The sequence below is a fragment of the Halichoerus grypus genome, chromosome 8 (genome assembly GCF_964656455.1).
Source record: "Halichoerus grypus chromosome 8, mHalGry1.hap1.1, whole genome shotgun sequence".
Taxonomy (NCBI): domain Eukaryota; kingdom Metazoa; phylum Chordata; class Mammalia; order Carnivora; family Phocidae; genus Halichoerus; species Halichoerus grypus.
In genome coordinates this window covers 5,263,106-5,289,103 of record NC_135719.1, presented here as the reverse complement: position 1 = coordinate 5,289,103, position 25,998 = coordinate 5,263,106, and the positions used below count along the sequence as shown (strand labels likewise).

At 52.9% G+C, this 25,998-nt stretch overlaps 1 protein-coding gene and 1 long non-coding RNA gene across 4 annotated transcripts in view; both read right to left on the bottom strand.

The window, feature by feature from the left end:
- Positions 1 to 436: 436 nt before the first annotated feature.
- LOC144382721 (uncharacterized) lies at positions 437 to 14,021 on the bottom strand. Its single transcript, XR_013450092.1, has 7 exons — positions 13,929 to 14,021; positions 13,615 to 13,791; positions 8,334 to 8,869; positions 6,240 to 6,969; positions 5,873 to 5,963; positions 799 to 850; positions 437 to 589 (listed from the first exon to the last, which is right to left on the bottom strand). It is a non-coding gene; the product is annotated as an uncharacterized LOC144382721 (long non-coding RNA).
- A 7,698-nt stretch (positions 14,022 to 21,719) lies between these two features.
- Positions 21,720 to 25,998, bottom strand: part of CRTC3 (CREB regulated transcription coactivator 3) — a 98,800-nt gene continuing 94,521 nt past the window's right edge. For 2 of the 3 annotated variants that reach the window (XM_078078850.1, XM_036082812.2), the window contains 2 exons: positions 25,392 to 25,494; positions 21,720 to 25,095 (listed from right to left, as the gene is read on the bottom strand). In XM_078078850.1, coding sequence (XP_077934976.1) covers positions 24,887 to 25,095; positions 25,392 to 25,494 — 312 coding nt within the window. In that variant the 3' untranslated portion in view covers positions 21,720 to 24,886. The remainder of the gene's footprint in view (positions 25,096 to 25,391; positions 25,495 to 25,998) is intronic. The other variant, XM_078078849.1, reaches the window with a different exon arrangement.

Here is a 25,998-nt window from a genome sequence, read left to right as displayed (position 1 = left end):
TGAGAGAGGGGACACCACTACAGATTGTATGCATGTGAAAAGGCTAATAAGACAATATTATGAACTTTATATCAATAAGATCAATAACTTAGATGATATGGACAATTTCCTTTTTTTTTTTTTTTAAGATTTTTTATTTATTTGAGAGAGAGAGTGCACGCGTGTGCGCTCATGAGCAGGAGGGAGGGGCAGAGGGAGAAGCAGACTTCCCACTGAGCAGGGAGCCTGATGTGGGGCTCCATCCCAAGACCTGGAGATCATGACCTGAGCCAAAGGCAGACGCTTAACTGACTGAGCCACCCACGTGTCCCGATACAGACAATTCCCTCAAAAGACTCCAACTACCAAAGCCAACTCAGGAAGAAACAGATAACTTGAATAGCCCCATATTTATTAAAGAAATTGAATTTGTAGCTAAGAAATTTTCACACAAAGAGAACTCCGGGCCCCAGATGGCTTTACTGTTGAATTTCACCAAACCCTTCAGGAAGAAAGAATGCCAGTTCTCCACAAACACTTCCAGAAAACCGAAGAGGAGAGAACACTTCCCAACGCACTGTTTCCGACCAGCTTTCCCTTGAGACCCAAACTAAAAACAAAACAAGAAAATATATATGGAGATCCTTAAAACTTACCATTCTTGAGAAAGTCATCTCTTATTGCCTTCTCCTCCACAGCTCTTTTGAAAATGGGTTATTCTAACCCAGCACCTGGCCCGTATGTAACTTCAAACTGTACAACATGACCTCCTTCTTCTTGCTGCAGATGTTTGGACCCAAGGGCAGCCTTTTCACTTACACTGGGACACTGGCTCAAAAAGGTGTGCTGGAACCCTTCTCGGGAGGTTGACCTAAGAGACACAAAGGGAAGGAATAGTTGATTAGGAGCTGAGGAGGGAGACTCACACTGATCCAACAGCTGTGGCAGCCATATTGGAACCACGATGAGAAAAGAGAGGAAATGGGTCCAAAGACAGAAGTGGGGCAGATACACAGGCATAGGCAGAAACTGCAGAAGAGAGGGGGAGACTGAGAGGGAGACAGAGACAGAGAGAGGGAGGGAGAGATGGGGACAGAGAGAGACAGAAAGAGACGGAAGGAGTCAGAGAGGGAGAGACAGAGAGACAGAGAGACTGAGAGAGAGACTGAGTTAGCAAAGAGGGAGTAACCCAGTTTCTGTCCCTTGTGAGGTCTCGCTCTTCAGACTCTTTTGGATTCCTGTAAGACTCTTTCTACTTGACACAGTGAGTAGACTTCCCTTTCCTATAGCTAAAACTACCCTGACAAAACAAAATGCTCAATAAAAGCTAAGATGCTTCCGTTCCTGCACGTTAAAGCCTTGGTGTCAATTCCTAGCCTAAGGACACCATAGGCCACCTTCTTCATTCCCAAAGGCCTCAGAGATTTAATTGGATTCTCTTTTCTTTTCTGAGTGTTCGTTAAAACTTTTTTTATTGAGGTGTAACATACATATAGCAAAGCATACAATTCTTAAGTATATACCTTGAATAATTTATGCACACACACATACACACACACCTGTGTAACCACCACACAGAGAACATTTCTAACACTTACAGAAAGTTGACTGTTTCTATTCTTTGTGGAGTTGCAGACCAGATTATGAGCAGTTTTAGGTGTCTATGTGCAATGGGCTCAGTTGTGTTCTTCCATAATGCATGTCTTAAAATCCTAACCCCCATGTGACTATATTTGGAGATAGGGTCTTTAGGATGTAATTTAGGTTAAATGAAGTCATAAGGGTGGGGCCGTAATCTAACACAACTGATGTCCTTGTAGGAAGAGAAGACACCACAGCTCACTCTCTCCTCCCCCTCCCCCTCCCCACCGTGCACAAAGATGAGGTCCTGCGAGCCCACCGAGACAGTAGCCCCCTATCTACAAGCCAGGAGAGACCTCATAATGAAGCGTGCCTTGCTGGCACCTTGATCTTGGACTTCCAGCCTCCAGACCTGGGAGAAATACATCTCTGTTGTTTAAGCCGCTGGGTCTATGGTATTTTGTTATGGCAGTTTGAGCAGATTACTATACCATGTGACCCATACAAAGAACAAAGAGAGGAGAAAGACGTCTTGAACAGAAAACTACCGTTGATAGGAGCTCAGGCAAGTGATTTCACGAGGCAGGCAGGTGGCCTGGGCCCAGCGTGGGGCAGGAGGAGAGAGCAGGCAGGACAAACGGCAGGCCCACAGCCCCTCTGGCCACCGGGCCTGGTCCACCTCTAGGCTGGCTCGAACATACTGCACAGAGGTATTTGATAAATTTGGAACCGTAGTTAAATGTCAACCGACAGCCTCTCATTCATCTGTCCCCTCGGAAGTGCTCCAAGACAGCCCGGCAATCCAATAGGGCTTGAATTTGATTTTCCTGAGCCAAATGTGAGCCTGGTGGGTAGACCCATCTGAGTATCGACTTGTAGGAAACACGGAGCCCTCACCATGCAATGGGCTGAGTGCACTGGACCAGCCAGGCGATACTGGGCCACTTCTGGAAACAACGCTCTGTCTGGTATGAACTGGGAACTCCTCCTCCCCTGGACCTGGGTGAAACCTTACCAGGGGTAGCTGGGAGGGGTCCTTCCTGGTCCAGGCCCTGTTACTTTGTCATTGTCCCGTGGGTTGTCCACTCCCGGGCTTCTGTCTCCTATGATGGCCACTCGCTAAACTTGTCACTCCTGTGTCAGAGCCCATGTATCAGGGACAGAGAGCTTCTTCTGGTCTCTCTTTCTCTCTCTCTGCAATAGCCATATTTCTCTCTCTTTTTTTAAGATTTTATTTTTAAGTAATCTCTACACCCAACGTGGGGCTCGAACTCATAACCCTGAGATTAGGAGTTGCATGCTCCTATGACTGAGCCTGCCACACACCCCATGCAATTGCTGTATTTCTATTGCTAGAGTTTTCCTGTCTTTTTTGTTGCTGCCATGATTTCTCTTCCTACTTGTTCCTGCAATGCTGAGAGGCAACCCCTTCACCCACAAGACTCACCGCACAAGGCCATCCTGTCTGGGTTGCTGTGGTGGAGGGTGCAGGAAGGATACACCCCAGACTCAAGGTAGCAGGTGCCTCGAGGCAGGGGGAGGGGATGCAGTGAGAGAGGGACACTCTGGGGCCTTTGCCTCTCTTGGTGATATTTGTTTTCTTTTCCTTACACTTGGTGATGGGACGTGAGCATTCTGTATTAGTCTTTATGCCTTTTTGTATATCATCCCGCAGATACCTCAGACCCAGGGTGTCCAAACCAGAGTTCATCATCTCCCTTGGACGCCAGCTTCTCCTCCTCTCTGCTCCCATGACTGGCGTCCCCACCCGGTCAGGTGCCCTGGGGTTTCCCAGACTGCTGGGTCCAGGCCTGCACCATGTCTTCCTCGGGGAAACTGCTTCAGGCCTGCCCCTTCCATCTGTGCTCACACGGCAGCCACAGGCCTCGTTCTCAAATGCAGTCTGATCGTGACACTGCTCTGCGCCCAACTCCCCTGTGGCATCCCAGCTCGTGTCCCACTGCCCCCCCACCCCTCAGCCCCTGCTCCGGCCCACTGCCCACGCTAGGCTCCCAGCATCCCGTCGTCCCTTTGCTGTCTCAGGCTTGTTCTTCAACTCCCACTTTTGTCTCTTACTTCTTCCAGAAATCTCCCCCCACCCCCAACTTGGGGTTAGGTGCCCTCCCCATGATGGGGGGTGGGTATTAATAGCGTCTTCGGCAGTCAGAATAATGTAAACACTATTGATTAAATTAAAATTGTGCTAGAATTCTCCTGGGAAGGTAAGGGAGGGGAAAAGGTGTGTTTAGTGTGGGTGTTGGAGTGTGCAGGGGGAGAGGGGCGTGATAAGAGCTTCCTTTTCCTCTTCCAGAGCCGGAGGTCGGGAATCAGGACAGGATGGCTCAAACGGAAAAACCAATGAACAATCATGGGAGCTCATCATTGAGGATTATGGAGGTAAATACCAAAAGAACTAACTTCAGAATGTGAACTTTGCGGGGCTGGACCAGGGGACTGCTGCTGTTGAATCAATATTTATCGTACGACTGACCAAATCAAAATTAAATTAGGAAAATAAATGGAAACAGATCAACTCAGAGCCTCTGTGCTCGGGCGAAGAGGGCAGACCTGGTCCTACCCATCCCGGGGACTTTGACTGCCTAGTTGGAAACTAGACAAACCATGGTTTCAAGAAATGCCCAGGAAACGAGGGGAGAACCGCCAAATGCCTTGGATGAGACACAGCTACTCGAACAACAATTAGTCTGTGATTCAGGATGGCAGAATTCTGCTGTATTTCATTTCTCGAACACCGACATCTCTCTTTTGCAGTTTGTTGGGCATTCAGGAGCTGGAAGAGGCTGGAGGCTCTGCCCCAGGCTGTGTTCCCTGAAACCTACAGACTGTCCTGGCCCCACATTTAAGAAGCTGTGTTTATTGAGTGGTTTTTCCTGGCTACACGTGTACCTTCCTGGCCCTCTGCGGAGAGGTGAGGAGGAGGAGGTCTGGATAACGTGCACAGGAAAAAGCACTGTTCCCAGAGCTGTCTCGGACAATATGTAGGCTTTTTTTCAGACGTGATTCTGGCCATTTTTAAATCAAGGAAGCTGCGTGTTTTGGGTAGGTCCTTCCCAGGCCAAGTTTCTACACAGATTTTCAGCAATGTCAATGCATGATATATAATTATAGTCTCTTTAAATTAGGAAGAGGCTGCATGAAGATGCTAATGCAGCTAGCTGCATTTAGAAAAGCTTTCAGTCCGAATCATGTAGAACGGGGACCTATTTTACTGTTTTTTTCACAGTCACATGTGAAACATGTCTTTTTTGAGCCTTAGAAATTTGTATATATTTATAAAACCTGCAAAAGGGAGCATTACACGTGGGGTCCGCCCCAGAGATTTCCAAGAACACCTCTTCTGTGGGGTTTGTAACATAGAAGACTTTTTGGAGGTGTATCCCCAGGGTTTGCCCCTGTATCTGAGAACTCTCACACCTACCACCGTTCCCACGAGGGGGTCCTGCTGTTCCCTGCCCCGTGCCCCAGCACGCATGCTCCCAGAGCCGTAGGACAGTGGGGAGGGCTGGCCCAGAGGAAGTGCCCCAGAGGCTGAGCCAACCTCCCTCTCTATCCTGCGGATTCGGACCCGGGCACCTGGAGACCAGGTCAGCTAGTGTAGGCACCAAACTTGTTAGGGTCATGAAAAGAACCGTCGTGGTTCAGCAGAGATGAGAAAGCCGCTCTGCAAAGAGAGGGAGAGAGGAAAAGCAGATGCTCTGGGCAAGCAGAGAGGACAGATCTCATGTCCTGAGAGAGGCCAGCTGGCAGACACCTACAGGGACCAGGAGACAGAGAGACAGCAAGACAGACAGAGACAGACGCATAGACAGAGAAGACAAAGGGACAGAAGACTGGCCTTGGCTCCCCACACATCCCCCCTGTCCCCAGGCCTGGCTACTCCCCGCCAGCATCCCCGAGCTGGTCCCGCCACCGGCAGACGCATCATCCTTTCCTCTTAACCTAACGGACGGGACTCTGTCCCTTTCGGAAGAGTCCCTGGGTGAGTCAGTCACCAGACAGTGCTTGCCATGGAAGGGAGCTGGGGCTGCTATTTTGTGTCTGTTCTGGTAATCTATTTTTATCCTTTTTTGGGGGGGTGGGGATGGGGGTGAGGGGAACACTCGGTGCTTTCTTTCCCCCAGAGGCCTGGGAATTAAGCACGTCAGTCAGTATAATAAAACTCCCCAGATATGCCTTTGTTCAGACAATGGTATTTTTTTTTCCTAGTCATTAAGTCAATGGTGCTGCAAGAGTGACACTTAAGTGGCTGGGTTTTTATTTTTGTCCCCAAGGTACAAAAAGTACTGCTTACTTTCTTACTGTGTACGGGCGGGGTGATGTGTTCCAGAGCTTCGGAGAGCCGGAAACGGTTGCTCTGTGTAGAGATCTGCCTTGGTCACCACCTCTGCAGAGTCAAAAACCCCACAAAGGCACGTTTTGAGACGTCTGCCCACCGGCTTGTAGTGCACAGTGGGTACTCAACAAACACATTAGAAAGGATGGGCAAGAGGCGTACACATGAGTGCTGTGGCCGGAACGTGGCTGCAGGGGGGGTAGGGGAAAGGAAGGAGAGCAGGGGGCTGAGGATCTGGGCTTCGGGGGTGCTCTCTCCATTGCCTTTCCTGCCCTGCAGGCATGCTGAGGCTGGGGGTTGGGGGGGGGGGCAGGCGCCTGCTCACCTTGGTCTGGCTTATCTGGAAGGACATAAGGCTTTTCCAGGTCCACAGGAGCCGAGCTCTGGAGGGCGGGGGCCGCAGGGGATCCGGGAGAGGGACCGGGCTGCCCGTTCCACATCACAACGAACACAGACACGCTGGCCGGACTCTGAGGACCTCATCACCATGAAGCTCTCCAGGGCCTCCGGCGTCCCTGCCCCAACTCTGCCGGGGTGAAGGGGTGCCCAGCCTGAGCCCACCCCAGGGCACAGCATGATCATAGGTTCTGGGAAGACTGTCTCTGGGTCACCACCCGGGGCCAAGGGGCCTGCAGGGTCACAGAGCTGCAGCTGCCAGGAGTGGGCTGGGCGGCAACCTCCCCAGCGGACCTCTGGGGAGGGTCGAGGCTGCCCTGCCAGGCCTGACAACGTCCTGGCAGCGAGGCCAACCCTGCTCTGAGCGTTGATTCAGTCTTCCTTCCCTTGTGGCTCCAGGCCTGAGAGAAAGAACAGGGTGGGCAGGGCTCGAGGGTGCTCCAAAAGTGTTGGTGGAGGGAGGAACTGCTCTCCCTCTGCAGGTGGCCTTTAACCTCTGCCTTCACCAAAGGCCCCATGAGGCCGATTCTCTGCTTCTCTGCGTGCCCCATTGGAGATCACCTCCCATTGTCTTCCAGGCTTCAGGAGTCCTGGGAGCCTCGCATTCCCTCAAGGACTCTGTGGTTTTCCCTCCATGGTCTCAGGCTCTGACTGTTACCCTGTGGAATTCAAAGCTGTCTCGGTTATCAAGATTTTGGACAATTATTTAACTTTCTGTTTTCTGCTTAAAATTTAGGAGAAGTCTTTATTTTTTTTCCATCAAGTTTTGGGATCCCACCAAGTTGCATCTTAGGGTTAGTGGGCTTCTCATTTTAATTAGTGCAACATGACCTGTCTCAGTTCATTACAAAGTCTTTCACTCATTTATTTAACAAATATTAAAGGCTTACTATGACCTAGCCACTGTTTTGGGTTTTGTTTGTTTGGTTTTTTAAAAGATTTTATTTATTTATTTATTTATTTATTTATTTATTTATTTATTTGAGAGCGAGAGAGAGCACAGGTGCAGCGGGGAGAGGCAGAGACAGAGGGAGAAGCAGGCTCCCTGCTGAGCAGGGAGCCCAACGTGGGGCTCAATCCCGGGACCCGGAGATCCTGACCTGAGCTGAAGGCAGATGCTTAACCGACTGAGCCACCTAAGCACCCCTGTTTGTTTTTTTAAAGTAAGCTCTAGGCGCAACATGGAGTTTGAACTCAGGACCTGGAGATCAAGAGTCACATGCTCTACAGACTGAGTCAGCCAGGCGCTTCTGGAGGAAGCACTTGTTTAAGTTCTGGGGAAACAGCCGTGAAGAAAACAGACAAGACCCTCTGCCTGTGTGTGTGTGTGTGTGTGTGTGTGTGTGTATGTGACAGACAGACAGCAGGTGAGGGGGGCAGGGAGGAGGGAGGGAGGAAGGGAAGGAGAAAGAGGAAGAGGAGGAAAGAGGAAGAGGGAGAGAAAACATAAACACGTTTTGATTATTGATTGTTCCACTTGATTTATTCTGAAATTTCAGGGACTTTTCTGTCCCCCCGTATGTTCACATTTTCTCCTAGAGGTCTGGCACACTCCCAGCTTTCCTCCCCTCTCACCAGTGATTTCCCCCATATGCCACAAAGGTTTCTCTTGTCTCTCTTCTGTTTAATCATCCAACCTCCTGTAATCCTATTAACCAGAGGTTCCAGTGACAAGCTGAGGTGACGGGCCCCTAGCTCTCCTGCACTGTCCTTGTCTCATCCCCCCCAACAATAGGAATAGCTGTTTTCTAAAATCTTCTTTCCTTTCATCCGAGAGATCTATTTCAGAGAATAGGATTATCAACAAGATTTCACTGCTTTCTCCTTTTACTTCTGTGCTCGGGGCTTTCTCATGGGATCAGATTCATTTTCTTCCTCTTATATTCAGACTTCTTGAAATTCATGTGTAAATCCAATAAGAGCAAGTGGATTTTTTTTTTTTTAAATCACCAAACCTTATAATACATATGTGCTCGAGAGGGAAGAGAAAGAAGAAAACAGAAAGAAGCGGGGAGGGGAGGACAACGTACTTAGGGCCCGCGTTCCGTGGCTCACGGCAGGTGTCCCTCAGGGAGCAACGGGAAGAAGGTGTGATGGGCATCCGTGCTTTGTCAGTGGGTCGGGCCCCCCGTGCCTCTAACACTGCGAGCATCTCACGTGTGCTCTCCATACCACACGACCCGTAAGACAATCCAGCTCTGCCTGGTGCTCCACCAGAGAAGGAGCCATCTGTCCCCACTTGGAAGGGAAACGCGCTGAGCTGGAGTTTTCCGAAGTGGTGTGGTTCTGGAGAGAAATTTGTGGTAACGTAAGGGACTTTCACTAGACGCCACAATGTCTTACATGGACAGCTGAGAATGCCACCCTCAGATGAGATGTGACCCCACTGTACTAGACATGTCAGCACCTCACACACATCTTGGGATCTCGCAGTCCCTTCTGATGGGCTGATGTCGGCAGACACCTCTCCCCGGAGCCTCCAATTTATAGGCCCTCCTGACAATCGATGGCTTGGTACAAATAGACAAGATGACCAATCGGATTCCTCCTCTCTGGAACCTGAAATTGGGAACAGCCAAAGAATAAGGCGGTCAGCCAAAGGGGCTGAGGTTTGAAAGTCACGCACTGTCATCTCTGCAGGTCAGCCTTACTCAACGTGGGAAGGGACATCGTGTACACAGTTCATTAACTTAACATCTATGGGCTCCCAGGAGGTGCCAGGCATCATTCCCGGTACTGAGGATACAGAGATAAACAGGGTCCCTGTTCTCACAGCACCTACCCAGAGGCAAGCAATAAATACATGAGCAAGATGGTCAGAGAATGGCAGAAAGCCCTCAAGTTTTAGAGCAAAGCCATGAACTCTTTTCACAAGTAACTATTTTCCTTTTGGGAAACAGCTCTTGGCTCACTATTGGGTTTTGTTGTTGTTTGTAAGTTTTAAGTAGGAAAGAAGGGTTGATGATGAGGTGAAGGAGACTGTGGAGGATCTAGGTCATCAATTCACTTTGGCCTCCCCAAACCATGGAATACTCTTTCTTGGTTTCGAGAATTCCCCACCTTATGAACTCACAGCTCCCCATGGTGGAAATCAGGTTAAGTTCCCAGTCTCGATTGCAGACGGAGCAGAGCATGTGACACAAAATGCCACCAATGAGATGCACCTGCACGAGGCTAAGGGTCACTGAGAAGCAGGTGCCAAGGAACCTTCTCTGGAGAATACAGCAGATCCATCTGGCTCCCAGAGGCGACAGCGGCAGGCAGCCCAACGGTGGTCTCCAGCTTCAAGTGCCCACCTGGGCAACAGCGGTGTGTGCATGTGGCTCATACAAGGACTGATCCACACAAATGACCCCCAAGCCTGGTTCTCTGCCCTTCCTGGCAGTTTTTGAGGTGCTTACTATCCTTTAACAAATTCCTCTTCAGATTAAATTAGCTAGAAAGAAGTCCGTTGCCTATAAGCAAGAGTTCTCAACGGCACATGAAGGGAGAAGGGCAATAATCCAATACACAAGATCATTTCAGATAGAAGTCAGTGCTGTGCTGGGAAGAAGCGAGCACAGGGTGATGTGAACAGGCTTTTCTAACGGAAGCGAAGGAAAAAACATAGCCTGACAGCATTGACAGCACGACATCCGTACTGACTGTATTTGTAAATACATCCAATCAAAAATTATGTATCATCATTCATGCAGGATCTACAAATTTGTAATAGTGGGGGAAGAAACCACTCAAGGTGATCGAGAGAAAACCAGGCAGGGGTGGGGTTATTTATTTATTTATTTTTTAAGATTTTATTTATTTATTTGACAGAGAGAGAGAGAGAGTGAAAGCAGGAACACAAGCAGGGGGAGTGGGAGAGGGAGAAGCAGGCTTCCCACCGAGCAGGGAGCCCGATGCGGGGCTCGATCCCAGGATCCTGGGATCATGACCTGAGCCGAAGGCAGACGCTTAATGACTGAGCCACCCAGGCACCCCAGGGGTGGGGTTTTTGATAAGGTGCTCAGGGAAGCCTGTCTGAGGAGGTGCCATTGAGCTGAGACCTGAAAGGTAAGAAGGAACCAACCTTGCAAAGATCTAGTAAGGAGACTTCTAGGCAGAGGGAGCGTAAAATATGAAGGATGAGCTTGGGTTGTTGAGGGACAGAGGGGAGGTTGCTGGGTCTGGAGCTTAGTGCAAGTGGGCCAAGGACACGATGAGCCTGGGAAGGAGGCAAGGGCCAGGTCATGCCAGGCCTCACAGACCACGGGCAAGCATTCAGGTTTTCTTCTAAGGATGGTGGAAATCCATTAGAGGATTTCAGAGAGGGAGAAGGCTCCAGAATGTCCCCCACCGATCCTCACCTCCTGGTATTTACAGCCTTGTGCAATCCCTTCCACACAGAGTATGGCTGATCTGTGCACCCACCAGGATACTGCAGAAAGGGCAGTGTGTGACTTTCGAGGGTAGAGCATAAAAGACAGTGTGACTCTGCCTTGCTCTCTTAGATTGCTCCCTCGGGGGAAGCCAGCCACCCTGTTGTAAGGATGCTCAAGCAGCCCTATGGAGAGGTCCATGGTGGGGCCCTGAGGCCTCCTGCCCACAGTCTTGTGAGACAGCTCAGAAGCAGATGCTCCAGCCCCGGTCAAGCCTTCAAATGACTACAGCTCCAACTGACATCTTGACCACAACTTCCAGAAAGGGCCTGAGTCAGAACCACCCAGTTAAGCAGCTTCAAATCCTGACCCATAAGTGGGTGAGATCATAAGTGTTTGTTATTCTAGGCCAGTGAGTTTAGGGGTAATTTGCTACCTCTCTCCATTGTTCGCAGCTGGTGTCTCTTTTGCCTGGTGGGGGCCCATGCTTTCGTAGCTGTTAGGTATTTGGATTATCAACCTTGAGTAGGAGTCATCACATAGAGGGGAGTCATGAGTGAGATGAGACCAAATGGTGGAAGCAGAGAGAAAGGGGCACTGTCGGGAGGGCTGAGTCACCCATGCTGTTTGGAAGAGAGCAGAGCAAAGACCTGCCACCTGCCCGGCTTGACTAGCGTCTTGGCTCTTCCTGTACCTGGATTGTTCTCCTGGGCTCCCGAGCTATGTGACCTCACTGTAGATGCCCCATGACTTGGGGTGATAAGAGTTCTCTTCCTCGCTCTACTCGAAGCAATTCTGAACCTGATGCTGGATGATTGGGCTGTTGTTCTGGTTCCTTCTCCCGGGCTGGGCAGAGTGCTCAGCCCAGCTACAGGCACCAGGCACAGGTCAGGGCCAGGAGCTGCCTTCTGCCTCCACGCAGTTATGGTCACATCCTGACCTCACATCAGCCTCCCCAGCCAGGTGGGATAAGGGGTTATGGGAAGGGAATCCGCTTCTTCCTCTCTTCCCATTTGGAGGGGCTGGGTCATATGGATCCCACATTCTGAGTGATGCTTCCCCTCTCTGTTCTGGCTGTGCCTGAGAGCTTGTTTGGGTTGATTTCAAGGACACTTGAATGGGTTTAGGGATAGGAGGTGCTGGAATTTCAGCTCATGATGATAATTCCCTGAAAATCAGACACACAGCATTTCCCCCAACTGGGACATCAATTCAAAAATATTAAATAGAAAAAGTTCAGATATGAAAATATAAAAAGTGAACTTGCCTTTCTCTTCCCACCCTCTGATTCTTTAGATCATCTCCAGTGTTTCTCGAATACAAACAGTCCTGTGATGAGCGTATTTGTTCGCATAGCCATGTGCAGTTGAGCAGGTCTTTCCAAAGAATAGATTCCTGGAAGATTATCTGCACGTTTTACATGTTGGTAGGTTCTCCCAATGGCCCATCAAAAGACTCTACCAGCACATAATGACCTCAGCATACAGGAGCACCCCCTTTCCTCTGGCCAATACTAGATATTATCAATTTTTAAATCTGCATTTCTCCGATCCCTAGCGAGCATACGTGTTCCTCTCACCTAGCGGCCATTTGAATTCTCCTGTGAGTTGCCTGTTCCTGTCCTTCGACCATTTATATATTGGAATATAAAGCTTTATATTTGCTTTGAAGGGCCTCTCTCTATTTTAGGGTCGTTATGCATGTTGCACCTGTTGTCTTTATCTTTGATACGGTCTCTAGCGCTACAGATGTTTTCAATTTTTGAGGCCGAATCTGTCCATTTTTCCCTTTAAGGTTTCTAGATTTTGTGTCTCGCTTTAGGAAGGTTTTCCCCACCCCAAGAATATAAAAAATATATTTTACCATATTTTCTTCCAGTCCCTTAAATTCCGTTCGCTAGCTAATGTCCAATTGTCCTCCAGAAGGGTTGTGCTGGTTTACATCGCATCAGCCTGTGTGCCCACACCCTCACCAGCCCTGAGCTCTGCAGTCTTTTCACATTTTGCTAATAGTGAACCACGGGTATCTCCTTGTTTTAATTAGCATCTCTTTAATTATGAGTGAGGTCCAGAACCTTTTCATATGGGTATTCGTTCTCTGTATCTCATGCTCTGTGCACTGCCTGATCCTATCGGGGTCCCAGTTTTTCAGCTGGGTGTTGGCCTTTATCCTATTGATAAAGGGCTCATTGTTTCCAAAGGAAATGAGCCCTGCGTCCCCCCAGTTTGTCCTTCTCTCTCTGCTGTCCGTGAAGGGCATCTGTAACCAGCTGCGGGGTGCAGTGGCTGGGGCAGGAGACAGTGGGCACCGCACAGCACCTGTCGCCTGGTCAGCTCCCCGGACCTTACCCCCCCCCGCCCCTGGGGCACCCCTGGAACCAGCCCCCTCTCTTCCCGGCATCCTTTTCTGAACACTTAAGTTTAGAGTTTTACCTTCCGCTCAATCCCATCTGTTTGCCTTTCACTTTCCAGCATCCTTTAGTTCTCATGATCTCTGATACTGAAGGATATCGGTTTGCAGTTTCTAGTCCCCCGACAGAGGCTTTCAATACGGATCTCAGGGGGCGCCTGGGGGGCTCCGCCCGGGAAGCGTCTGCCTTCCGCTCAGGCCGTGGTCCCGGGTCCTGGGATCGAGTCCCTCTCCGCCGGGAGCTCGCTCCTCCCGCTTCTCCCTGCTGTGCTCTCTCTCGCTCTCTCTGTCCCTCTCTCTCAAATAAATAGATAACATATTTTTAAAAAATACCTATCTTCTCGGGGCGCCTGGGTGGCTCAGTCGGTTAAGCGGCTGCTTTCGGCTCAGGTCATGATCCTGGGGTCCTGGGATCGAGTCCCACATCGGGCTCCCTGCTCAGCAGAGAGCCTGCTTCTCCCTCTCCCTGCCGCTCTGCCTATTTGTGCTCTCTCTCTCTCTCTGTCAAATAAATAAAATCTTAAAAAAAAAAAAAAAAACCTATCTCCTCAGTCACGTTGAGAGGGCCGAGGCGGGGCCGCTGTCGAGCCGCCATCTTGCCGCCGTCCGGCCGCCGCCGCCACTTCCGGGCTCTTCCGGCGTCCTTCTGGGCTCTTCCGGCGTCCTTCTCGGCCTGGGTCCGGCGGGAGTCCGCTTGGTTGTTCTCTTGCGTGTCAACTGTACTCAAAAAAAAAAAAAAAAAATATATATATATATATATACATATATATATATTTTAAATGTTTTCGGGTTTAGAATCATGTCAGCTGGAAATAACCATTTTACCAAAAAACATCTTAATAAGCCACACACACATTCACACCAGCCAGATGCCCACGCAGACCATTTTGAATTGGAGAAGAGGGAAAAAAAAAAAAAGAAATCAACTTCGGGGCCGGGGCTGCTGGTGGGCACGTGCCCGGGGCGGCGAGGGCGTGTGAGGGCAGCGGAGGCCGCGGGGCCTGCGGTCCAGCCGGCAGCCCCAGCTCCGCTTCGCGTTCAAGGTCACGTGCGGCTGGGCGGGCGGCCGCGTCCTGACGCTAACGCTGGTCACCAACGGACGTCGTAATATTGCGACCGCTCGGAGGCACGTCTCAGGCTTCCGTGAGCCTGGGCCCGCAGGCACGTCGGAAACGCTGGGCGCCTCCTCGCGTCCTCTTCTTGTGCGCTTTCTTCGTTTTGTTTTGTTTCTTTCAGAGAGTGACCGAGAGCGCTCGTGGGGGAGGGGCGGGGGGCAGAGGGCGACGGAGAGAAGCTCAAGCAGGCTCCCCACCCAGCACAGAGCCCCACACAGGGCTCGATCCCGGGACCCCGAGACCGTGACCTGAGCCGAAATCGAGAGCTGCATGCTTCACAGACTGAGCCACCCGGGCGCCCCTCTTTCTCGGTTTTTGATTCATCCTTTCCGCGTCTTTTCTTTCTTTTTTTTTTTTTAAAGATTTTTATTTATTTATTGGAGAGCGAGCGAGAGAGAAACAGCATGAGAGAGGAGAGGGTCAGAGGGAGAAGCAGGCTCCCCGCTGAGCCGGGAGCCCGATGTGGGACTCGATCCCAGGACCCTGGGATCATGACCCGAGCCGAAGGCAGTCGCTTAACCAACTGAGCCACCCAGGCGCCCTCCGCGTCTTTTCGAAGTCTCCCTGCGCCCTGCTGTCGCCCATCCCTTCCTGCTTCCATGTCTTCCTCAGCATGTTCCGCCGAACATCAGTCTCAAAGGTGGTCCCAACCAAAAGGGACTTGGGGGTCAGATATGTTTCAGAGATCAACCTCCGGGAAGCCCCTCCGTGAGACGTGTCATCCCCGCGCGGGAGCAGCCGGGCCCCAGGCCTGCAGGAAGCTCCTCTGCGCGTCCCTCATCAGCGTCCTGCAGGGGCGGAGAGTGCCAGGCCTTCCAGCGAGGTGGCGACAGGTGTGCGGCAGTGTGACACTGGGAACTCCCCAGAGCCGGGCCAGGGACAGCTAGCTCCAGAACCTGGAGCAGGAAGTGCCGCGTCTGGCCCGCGAGCCACCACCGCCTGACCCACAAGGGTAAGGGAAGGCAGGGCCGGCAGCGGGAGCCCAGGTGGCAGGACAGCCACCCAGGCTGGGGACCAGACGGAGCTGCAGCGATCCCCACGCTGCTCCTCAAGAAGTGCAATCTTTGGGACTCTTCACTCCAGGGCGCTCAGGAGGAGGTGAGTGGGGCAGCATGCGGACTCCGAGAACAGCTGAGTAACCAGGCGGCATGCTGGCTGCTCAGGGGCCTCGGTGGAACCTTCCCTCCAGGGCACTGCCATGAATGTGGCTCGATTTCAGTGACACCCACACTCTCTGTCTCTCCCCGTCAAGCCTCAGATTCCCTGGAGAGAACATCTGATTGGCCCCCTGGATCCAGCGAGCATCGCCAGGGGCCTGGGGCTGCCCTGGCCTGGCTTCCGGGAGGCGGGGGTCCGAGCAGACTCCAGCCTGCAAGGCTCCCCTGCGATCAGTAAGGCCGGCCCTGGCAAGGTGCAGGGCTCGTTGAGTGGAAATGAAGACCCTGTGAAAGCCGGCTGAGGAAGAGTCAGGACCTACCAGGTCAGGCTTAAGACTAAGCATCCTTGGGGCGCCCGGGTGGCTCAGTCGGTTGGGCGTCTGCCTTCGGCTCAGGTCATGGTCCCGGAGTCCTGGGATCGAGCCCCGCATCGGGCTCCCTGCTCGGGCAGGAGGCCTACTTCTCTCTCTCCCACTCCCCCTGCTTGTGTTCCCTCTCTCTCTGTGTCTCTCTCTGTCAAATAAGTAAATAAAATCTTAAAAAATAAAAAAAAAAAAGACTAAGCACCCTCTGAGGTCAGTGCTGGGGCTCCGGAACGGGGGAAGAGCTGAGGGTGGCCCCTGCACCCTGGCCGGCCCGGCGAGTGACACCAGCGCCTTAGGGAGAGAGGGTGGAGGCCCAGCCAGGACCCCTCCGTGTGCTGAGAAAGCTCCGTGCGGCGCCCCCTTCAGAGCATGAGCTTGGTCTTCTCAACAAATCCTTTTGTTGTGTTTCTGGAGTCTAGGAAGAAAGGATCGGTTTAATAAAAAGAATTACAGCCAACAGGACAGGTAACAGGAAGCGCTTGCTAGCGTGGGCGCAAGCCCGTGAGGTGGGTCTCGCCATCCCCGTTTTCCAGCTGAGGAGACTGAGACCACCGCCTTGGCCGGCTTCACAGCCAGGATGGGTGGGGACGCGTGTGAACCCAGGTCTCTGATTCCAGAGCCCCTGCACGTGGCCCCGGAGCAATACCACCTGTAGATCCTGTTCCTCGTGCCCAGGCTGACCATATGTCTCTGCGTGCCAGGCCCTGTTTATGCCCAAGGAGCGGGCATGCTCTGCCACCAAGCCCGCGTGAAGGCTTTGTCCCGGCACAATTCCTAACAGCACTTCCTTTCACTCTCACCAAGTGTCCTGGTTTGGATGATAACTTTTAAGGAAACTAGGCTAGCTGGAACCTAGATTATCCTAGCAAGATGCTGGTGGGCAGAGCGTGGAAAACCGGGTCTGTAGCTGCCCCTCACTAGCCCAGAACTCTGGCCCCTGTGCTCACTCTCCTGGGGCAGACCTCCATTATGTTAGTGAGGTGGCCATCACTGCCCCCTTGATATTTGGGCACCTTTGCAAATGGCCTTCCACGATTTCTATGACTCCAAGGCTCTTTGTTTATATTCTCTCTGTCCCCACCCCTCTAATATGAACTTACCAGATCTTCTCCCTGTTTCCCTTCTTTAGCCTGGCTATGAAAGAAGCCGTGTGGTCCTAATACTCCCGGGAAGGGCAGCTGTGCTCTGAGTCCCTCCCCCCCCACGCCCCGCCCCACAGTGGCTACCAAAGCTTGGGGCTTCTGAATCTTCTTGTCCAAATTTGCAGATGTGTCCTAGAGGCAGAGGCCTGGGACTCTCCACTCACATTGAGCTGTCCTGCAGAGGGTGCTGATGGAAATGATGACTTTGGGTGCCATTTATTTGGGCACTGGGTTGTCAGAACTGGTTAAGACAGTCCTCGCCTCAAGTTTCTCATAGACAAGAGGGAAGGCAGACTCTACAGCAAAATCAGCCCTATGGCTAGTAAAGTGAATCTGTGGGACCAAGTACAGCTCAAGCCCAAAAGAGGAAATGGACAGAGAAGGTGTATCGTTCAGCTATCACCACAGCAATGCTCCGTAACAAATGACCCCATCGTTCAATGGCTTACGTTAGCAGCATTTACTTCTGACTCCCATGTCTGCAGATTGACTGGGGCAGCCCTGCCAACTTCAGCTGGGCAGCTAGATTGGCTCCTGGGCAGGGGTTTGGTTGAGGTCTGCCTTGGCTCATTCTTTTGGACCCACTGGGCAATGCAGGGAGAGACTGTGCCCACAGCAATGACAGCAGCCCAAGTAGAGGGCATGCTCTGCCACCAAGCCCATGTTAAGGCTTTGCTCCAGCCCGGTCTCCAAACATCTCATTGGCCAAAGGGGCTGGAGGTATACTCCTCCCACAGTGGAAGCAGAAGGAAGTATGTACTTGCCAAATAATAATCCAAGCTTCATAGAAGGCTTCACAGAGGAGGTGTCATTTGACCTAGGCCTTGAAGGAGAAGCTGGATTTTCCCAAGTGACGATAGGATAGCTCACGGCTGACAAAGGTATGAAAAGTATGGGGGTGGGGGTAGCGATGGGAAGGGTGGTCATGGAGGTCCCCTGGGCTAGAAGCCTGGCACGTGCTTTCCTTGAACACAATACTCTCCCCACCCCCACCCACCAGTCATTTCCCTCATTTCCAGAGTCTGAAACTTCAGCTACGTATCAAGTTCAAGACTCGGTTTTCGGCAAGGAGTCACAATGGAAAGTGTAGTGGCTGTCCCCACACTGGGGGACTGTGCCAGTTTCACCCAGCATAAATCAGCCAATGTTATAGTCCACCTACCCCCATTACAGAGTTCAGGTCTCCAATCCCGCAGCCCAGAGGCTCCAGCCCTGAGGCTGGGACCAACACAGCCCTCGGGGAAGGGACTCCTTGAAGGCCAAGTCAAGTCAGCAGGAGCACCACCAAAATCAAGCGAACTCAGGAGCGGGACTGGGAAGGCCATTTGAAAAGGGCCGGCAGGGAGCGGAGGACCCATGCGCACACGGAACTGGGCCAGACAATGGTGGGAAGGATGGTTACAGGACAGGATGCACACAGCACAAACCTTGACAATGTAAAAATAAGAAGTCATGGCTTCTGGGAGGGGGAAGGGGATGGGAAGTGGTGAGCTCATTTCCTCATCCTAAATCACGGGCTGTCAAGAGATGCCATCTACCGTGGAAACATGCTTCAAGAAAGGAATCCAGCCTCTTGGTATTTTTCTTTCCTTTTAGGGAAATAATTTAGAAACATAAGCACAATTATTTGCAGCCCGGCAATTTCTTTGGTTACATCTAGGCTTCCTTTCCTTCTGTGAAATTTAAGTACTTTCCCCAGAAGAGCATGTATTGTATGAGAGCCCTTTTCTTGGACAGCTTTCTCCATCCATCTACCTGTCCTTCTCTCGGAAGATGGACATGGAAGGGGGTCTCCGTCGGCGTTTCTGGGGGTGCTGGCTTTCGGAACCACTTGGACATTTTCTGTTTGTACTCTTCAGTGTTACATGAGTTTCTTATAATGAGCGGGCACGACTATTATACAAGCAAAGCCTTAAAAAACAATACATTTCCGGAAAAGAGACAATCCTGCCATGGTGGTGGGGGGGGGAATGCCCTCTGAGCTCCCCACCACGGAGAGGGTAGGAGTTGTCCCTGGGGCAGGTGGGGGCGGGGCCACCACCCACCCCCATCCCCCCACCCCCGCTGCGAGGTCCCCTCGGAAGGGCAAGGTCCCCGCGACTCCCGGAGCTCCACGTGCACGGCCACAGGGAGGCACTGGGCCCTGGGCTCGGAGCAGGTGGCTGGGCCTCTCCGGGGCTGCGTCTTCCTCTGTAAACCCAGGAAGCCACCCTTGCCCTGCCTTACTCTCAGGTGGCCGTGAGGGACTTGTGATGTGCAGTGTCTGTCGTCCGCGGCTAAGGGGCCACTAGACAGACTTCTTAGTGTACTCTTCCAACAGGGGATCCAGTTTGAACCAGCACCGCCTCCAGCCCAGTCTAAAGGCTCCATGTAAGAGGGTCAGGTGGCTCTCTCCCGTTTCTGGGTCCGAACAGCCACTCTTATGGTCTCAGCTCCATCTAGTGTCCACACTGGGACACGGTCACATGTGACAGGCTTATTGTAAAATCCTCATTTCCATACTTGCAAAGGGTACCGCATTCATTGGGCAAACAGGATGTACATAAGATCAGTTTAAAACGTTCCTCTCTGTACTAAGATTTGGTATTTCAAAGCAAGCATTATACAGGTTCGGTACTACTAAAGATTTGTGCCTCCTGTCTTTGGAAGGACAGCATACTCACCCAACAAGTAATACTTACAATAACTGACATTTATTGAATGTTTACCGTGTGCTGGGCACAATTCCAGGTCCTTTAATTGTGTGAGTTCATTATACCCCCCACAGCGCTATGAAATGGTGGTGTCGGGGGGTGCTCATTGTCCCATTTTATAGATAGGAACACTGAGGCACACAGATAAAAGTAAAATCCGTCCCTTTTGATTTCTGAGGGCAGGTAGAGGCCGTGTCACGGAGCTGGAGATGAGGAGGCAGCCAGATGGGAAGCCCCTGCCAGGCTGAGCAGAGAGGGAATGGGGGCTGAGACAGCCCTGGGACTCAGGCTGGCTCTGAGCAGTGAAGGGGGACGAGGGTGCAGGATGGCTCACGTCCAGCTTTCGTGTCAGGGTAGAGGCTGTGGTCTGAGAGGGAGCATGCAGGAGTGGGCAGTTTGAGAATATTTACTGAGCGCCTACATGCCAGGCTCGGAGATAGAGACTTCAAGTGCACAGGCATGGCCCCTGTCCTCGCGGGCTAGAGCCCCGTGGGGAAGGTGGGTGTCGAAGACTGATTCTGAGTGCTTGCTGGTGCACAGAGATCTACAAAGGACAAGGGCAGCAGGCGACATGGGATGGAGTGCGGGTGAACCTGAGCTAACAGGCAGATGGGGTAGGAGGCTGAAGGTGAGGGTCGTCAACTTGGAGGACTGGGCAGTTGATCCGAAGAAAATGGAGGAGGATACGCAGAGGAGATGGACGTGTGACCTGAGGGAACAAGAAGGGGGTTTACTGGAGCCAAGGAGAGGAAAGTGAGTGGCCACAGGGCTCGAGGGACAGGGAAGGGTCAAGGAAGGGCCAGGAGGAGAGGGACTGGAGGGGCCCAGGGGGGGTGTGTTGGGCAGAGGGGTTTGCAGCTGGGGCTGTGGATGTGAAGAGAAGGGAATGAGTGGAACATGAGCAACTCTTTCAGGAGGGGAAGCAGACAAGGTTGTGGTCCAAGGAGAAGCCGGGTTGAGGAAGGCTTGTTTCCTTCTGTTTATTCTTAGCAAGGAGGCGAGAAGGCATATGTGTGGGCTGACGGGGAAGACCACGGAGAGTGGGCTGGCGGGGAAGACCACGGAGAGCGGGCTGAGGGGAAGACCACGGAGAGCGGGCTGGCGGGGAAGACCACGGAGAGCGGGCTGGTGGGGAAGACCACGGAGAGTGGGCTGAGGGGAAGACCACGGGGAGGGATGAGGTCTGGGGTAGGCAGGGCATCCTCACAGGAAAAGCAGGTCAGTCACAGCCGTGGTGAGTGAGGAATTTCTGGGCCTGAGGAGAGAAATGAGGGCTTCTGGAGAGGAAAGGTCTGGAGCACCCCACGTGGCAGGAGAGGGTCAGGTCAGCAGACAGCGTGGGGTTGCCGGTTTTCTACTGCGCAGCTCCCAGCAGGGGAAGGCAGAGGGTCAGAGCAGGAGGGCTGTGACCATGTTCGTGGAGGCCACTGGCCCAGTGGACTAGGCCAGGACAGGGAGGGAAGCCAGGAGAGGACAGGAGGCTGAGAGCAGGGACCAGGGTAGAACTCTCCATGGGGTCAAAGAACAGGGTGTGTGTGGACCGGAGTAGACATGGTGGCTCAGGAAGTTGGGGTCAAAGATGGGATTTCTGAGTAAGACTTTGGAACAGTCACCTTTGTGACAACCTTGGGTGTGGCTGGTGGGTCTGAAGGAAGCATGGCTGTTGGGGGGGGGGGGAGATAGGCCTGGGAACCCTGCTGGAGTGTGCAGGGGGCAGGACTGGGGCAGAAAACAGAGCCAAGCCCTTGGTGAAGAGGGGACGGCTGGAGGCCAGCACAAAAGAGCAGAGCGCTGGGGAAGGCGCATCCGTGGCCTGAACCTCAAAAGGGGAGGTGTGCGAGGTGAGGGCCGGAGCAGGGGTCTGGAAGGGGGGCTGCCGGTGGGTGGCAGGGAGTGAGGCGCTGCCAGGCTGCCCTCTGTCCTTGGTCTCCCTGGCTTTGAAGGAGCCCTGTGCCCCAATGTCCTTCTCCAGTCTCTTGGGCGCGGGCGCAACAGCGCGTGTATTAACAACACTTGACAGGTGGGCCGGGGCAGGACCTGCCAAAGCCGAGGCCCAGGAAGCCCGCCTGCAGGCCGAGCTGCGCTGGGGCGGGGGGGGGGGGGGGGGGGGGGAGGGACAGCTTTCCACCGGTTCATCTCTCCGGAGGCTGAAGAAAAACACCAAGTGCAGATACAACCTTATTGTGCTGCTTTTAATTACGAAAGATGTAAAACGACGTATTATAAAACTTGGAAGCTACTTTATACAAATTCCAATCTTTAAATATTTTTTTAACAAGGGACCTGGGAGTTAGGACACTGGCGGGAAGTCTGATTAGTTGCTGCGATGGTCCCACCGCAGAGCGAGTGAACCACCTGCGCATCAGAGCCAAGGAGAGCGAGTCGGAAACGTCTTCAGACGTGCGGGTGGGCTGGAATACACAGGGCTTCAGCTCGGCTAATATACAGTAGACTGAGGAGAAATGAAACAGGACAGAGGAGAATTTATGGTGGTCTTGGCGTGATCAGAAAAATTTTCTCCTAACATCGTGTGTCCTAAAAACCACAACCGTACAGAAAGAAAAAATGGAACACAGATAGGTTTTTAGTTCTATACTGTTTAACTGCTAGTAAATGAGAGTAGTACAGCCGTCGATTTCTTGTAACAAGACTAAATAGCGGAAGATCGTTTATTCTGACGCACGTAGCCGCTTCAGATGCCGAGGACCACGCCTGGTTTGTTGCAAAGGTAGCCGTGAAGGCAGACTTACCCGCTGGAGGTCAGAGTGACACCTGCCCACGGGTGTCCTTGACGCCATGTAAGCAAAGTGGGTTGGATAATGCCCAAAACCTTTTCACAGGAAAAGACTGGACTGGTGGACCAAAGGACAGATTTAATTCAGTGCTAAACCTTATTGTCATCATTATATTCCCCCTGGACAAGTCACTGTTCCTGGGAGCCTCCATTTCCATGAGTCACGGGGAGATTGCCCCGGGGGGGCAGCGTACTTCATCGCGTAGGTCCCGGGCCCCCTGCCATAAGCAGGACTGCTGTGCAGACAGAGCTGGACCCCCACCCCGGGTAAGGCACTGCGCAACGAGTGGGTTATGCTGGGAATGCCACTTAAAAAAAAAAAAACCAAACTCATAACATCAGCACCATTCCCTGTGTGAAAGGCCAGGTCAGACCTGGGGGGCCTCCGACCCAGGAAAGGCGGCATGGAGCTAGCTGACGTCTTTCGGCGCACCGGGGAGCTGTGTACCACCACGGGGAAAGGGCTTGTACTTGAACGAGTCACGGCCCTCCCGAGATCCTCAGGATAAAGGGATTTGAAAATTGCACTGGGACCAGGGCTTGGAGCTCGGGCGAGGACCCCGCTGCATTCAACAGCAGAGATTCGGGGCCACTGTGAGGCTGAGGACTTGGGCCCCAGGGGAAGCTGCAGTGGTGTGCATCGGGGTTCTTTGGGAGACTGGAGGTAAAGGGATCCCTCTGGAGACAGGAATGGGATGAGGTCTGGAGAGGTTAACAGCCCAGAATCCCGTTCCAGACTCTTCCTGCCGTGGGGCGCCGACGTGTCTGATGCAGACCTGTGCGGTAGGGCCTTGCTTCTTTGGGCGGGGGAGTCTAGTGACCTTCAGCCACACTCCCGGTGTCTTCCGGAAGGGCAGTGGCTGTCTGGCAAAAGTTCCAGGATCTTCCATCTCTCCTTGAGCGCTCCTGTCCTCCCCGTCCTGTCTTCCCGGGCCCACATCTTGCCCCACTGCCCAGACCCCTCCCCAGAGGTGCTCTTCGAACCCACCCGGCAGGTGTCTGGTCAGGGGCTAAGTCAGAGGAGGCAAGCAGTGGTGGAAATCCAGTCATACTATTTTACGCTAAGGTACTAATAATGACTAATGATGGCTTCATGAATTAGGCCTTCATTTTACTGTAGATGTTTTCTTCAACCTCAAAGAATGAATCTCTTTTAAAAGCAATTTAGAGCAAAACACAGATCTGAAAGGGACGATCTTTTGAGGTGGGGGCCTGGCTGGGAGCCCCGAGGCCTCAGTGCGCCCAGCCATTCTGGGTGCGCTCAGAAGACAGTTTCCACCCGCCTGTTCTGGAGCATACCCTTGAGGAGACGGGGGCCCGGTCTCACCGTGGAGTTGGTCACCTAGTGTTAGAAGCATATTAAAGTGCATGCCTAGCTTAACCAGAGGCACAAGTGTTAGAAAAGCTAAAGCTCTGAGATTTGGCAAGGAATGGGGCTAGCTAGAGATTAGACTGCCTTGCAGCCGGGCAGATTCATTCATTCATTTCTCCGTTTGCTCATTCACGCCTTCAGGGCGCAGAAACACAGCACCTACCCAGTGCCTGCACTTGTTAGGTGCTCAGGGTTTGGTAGCCAATAAGGCACAGTCCCTGCGCTCAAGGAGCTTCCGGTCTAGCGGGGCTACATGAACATTCCTGCTGCACAGAGACAGCTCCCGCCTGCTGCTGCTCGGCGGCCGGAGGGCCTGACTCGGACCCCAGCATCCCTGCGGCCGGCCTGTGGAGAGGGAGGCCTGCGCTGGTCTGGAGCGCATCTGGAAGACATCGTGGGTCTGCGAGAAACCTACGGCCTTCCTCTCTTCCCGCCCCCCCATCGAGAGGAAGCCCTTTTCTCTTCACGCTCGTCCATCACCGGGGGATTGGTTTTTTTTCAGTGACTGAATACAACAGTCCTCCTTTTCCCCTTGTCACAGGAAAAGGTGTACTGAAGCAGCAGAAAGGAGATTACATACTTGGAGAAAACAAATGAGCATTCAGTTTGCTTAACTCAAATCAGTTCTTGAAGTCGTGGTAAAAATTCTTCATATTGGCATTAAGGCACCTGGGCGATCCTGGCACGTGTGGTCAGCGGCGCAGCGGGGAAGGCCTCGCGGTGCTCTGCTACCGTCGCTCGAAGCTGAGCCAACTCCCCAAGGCCTGCAGCCCCTCCCTGCCTCGCAGGCCAGGCCCCCTCTTCAGTGTGGACTAAGATCAGTGGTTCCGAGCGCCTCGCAACGCTACTGCGGCCTGCTCCACGGTTCTGCTCTACTTTTACACATCGACGGACTAGACGGCCAAGGAAAGGGTGTACTGGTCTCGGTGACGAGGGAGTCATCGGAAGCTCCGAAGCAGCCCGCTCGCCCGAGGGGCAGGGCACGGCTCCGCGGTGTGCAGTGAGCCACGGGGTGCGAGACGGGGCGTCGTCGGAGAGCTGGGAGTCACGGACTTGGCTCCTTCCGTGTCCGGAGCCCGAGATCACGCAAGCCCCGGGGTGCAGCTGACTCCGAGCCGCGCCGTTCTAGCACCGCTCCTTCAGCAGGAAATGCTCCTGGCCCATTCCCTTCTGCTCACAGTCGGTCGGCTCGAAACGTCTCTTCCACAGAGGGGTCAAGCAGGCCCATGCTGGAGTCACTTAACATGTTGAGTCCGTCCAGGCTCAGGGGTTCAATCTGGAGCTCTTCTTCCAATGGAAACGAAGTGTCCATGTTCAGGCCGACCTCGGGCATGCCCGCCAGCGCACTGCTGAGGTCTTTGAACAGGCTGGTACTCGAGTCTTCTGGAAGGAGCAGCAAGAGGGGAGAACAGTGCAGGTTAGGAAGCATGTACAACAGACAACATCCCGCAAACGCCGGCACTGTCATCTTCCAGCCAGGACAGAGACGGCCCGCGTGCCCCCCACCCCCGGCGTCCCGGCCAGGACAGCGATCACCTGCCTTCTGAAAAGCTAAAGTTGAGCTGGGGGACTTTCATTTCTTTGCTTTATATGATGTTTAGACTCTCTTACAATGGCATCTGTAAAAACGCAGCAAAATACAAACAGTACAGTAGAGCTGAGGGGTGGCCCACACTCACCTGTCAGGATGGTGTTGGGGAAACCCCCGCAGTTGGAATACAGGTTTGGTCTCAAATGAAACGAGTCCTGCAGTTCTCGGGGACCTTGCTGCACCAGAGGCCCCTGGAAGCATCAGAGGGCAACTGTAAGGAACGATCTCTGCTTCCGAGGAGGGAAGAATGCAACCTGCATGGAACCGTCTTGGGTCCCTTCTCTCTAGGATCCCACACAGAATATTCCTCTCAGGCAGGCAGGTGCTGGGGTGGAGGAGGGCTCCCTGAGGCCCACAGTGTGGGTGACTCGTCCCCGCTCACACACAGCCTGGCCCACTAAACCATCTGAGGAGACACCAACAGTCACGGTCTCTGTGGCCCCTCTGGTCCCACACACCCCTCCTTCCCAGCCACACCGAGGCCTTAGGAAACACCGTCTGTGGGAACCCTCCAAAGGCTCCTTCTATAACCAAGGAAGTGATGACCAAGGGGCTCTTTTGCCCTTTGGTTTCTAGAAAAATGAGGCAGGGGGACCCTTTCCTTCTTACGCTCAGAGGGAGGAACCTCAGGCAGTCCCCTCTCCGTGAGACAGCCTCTGGGAGGATTGGTGAGAACTGGGGCCTATCTTAGGTGC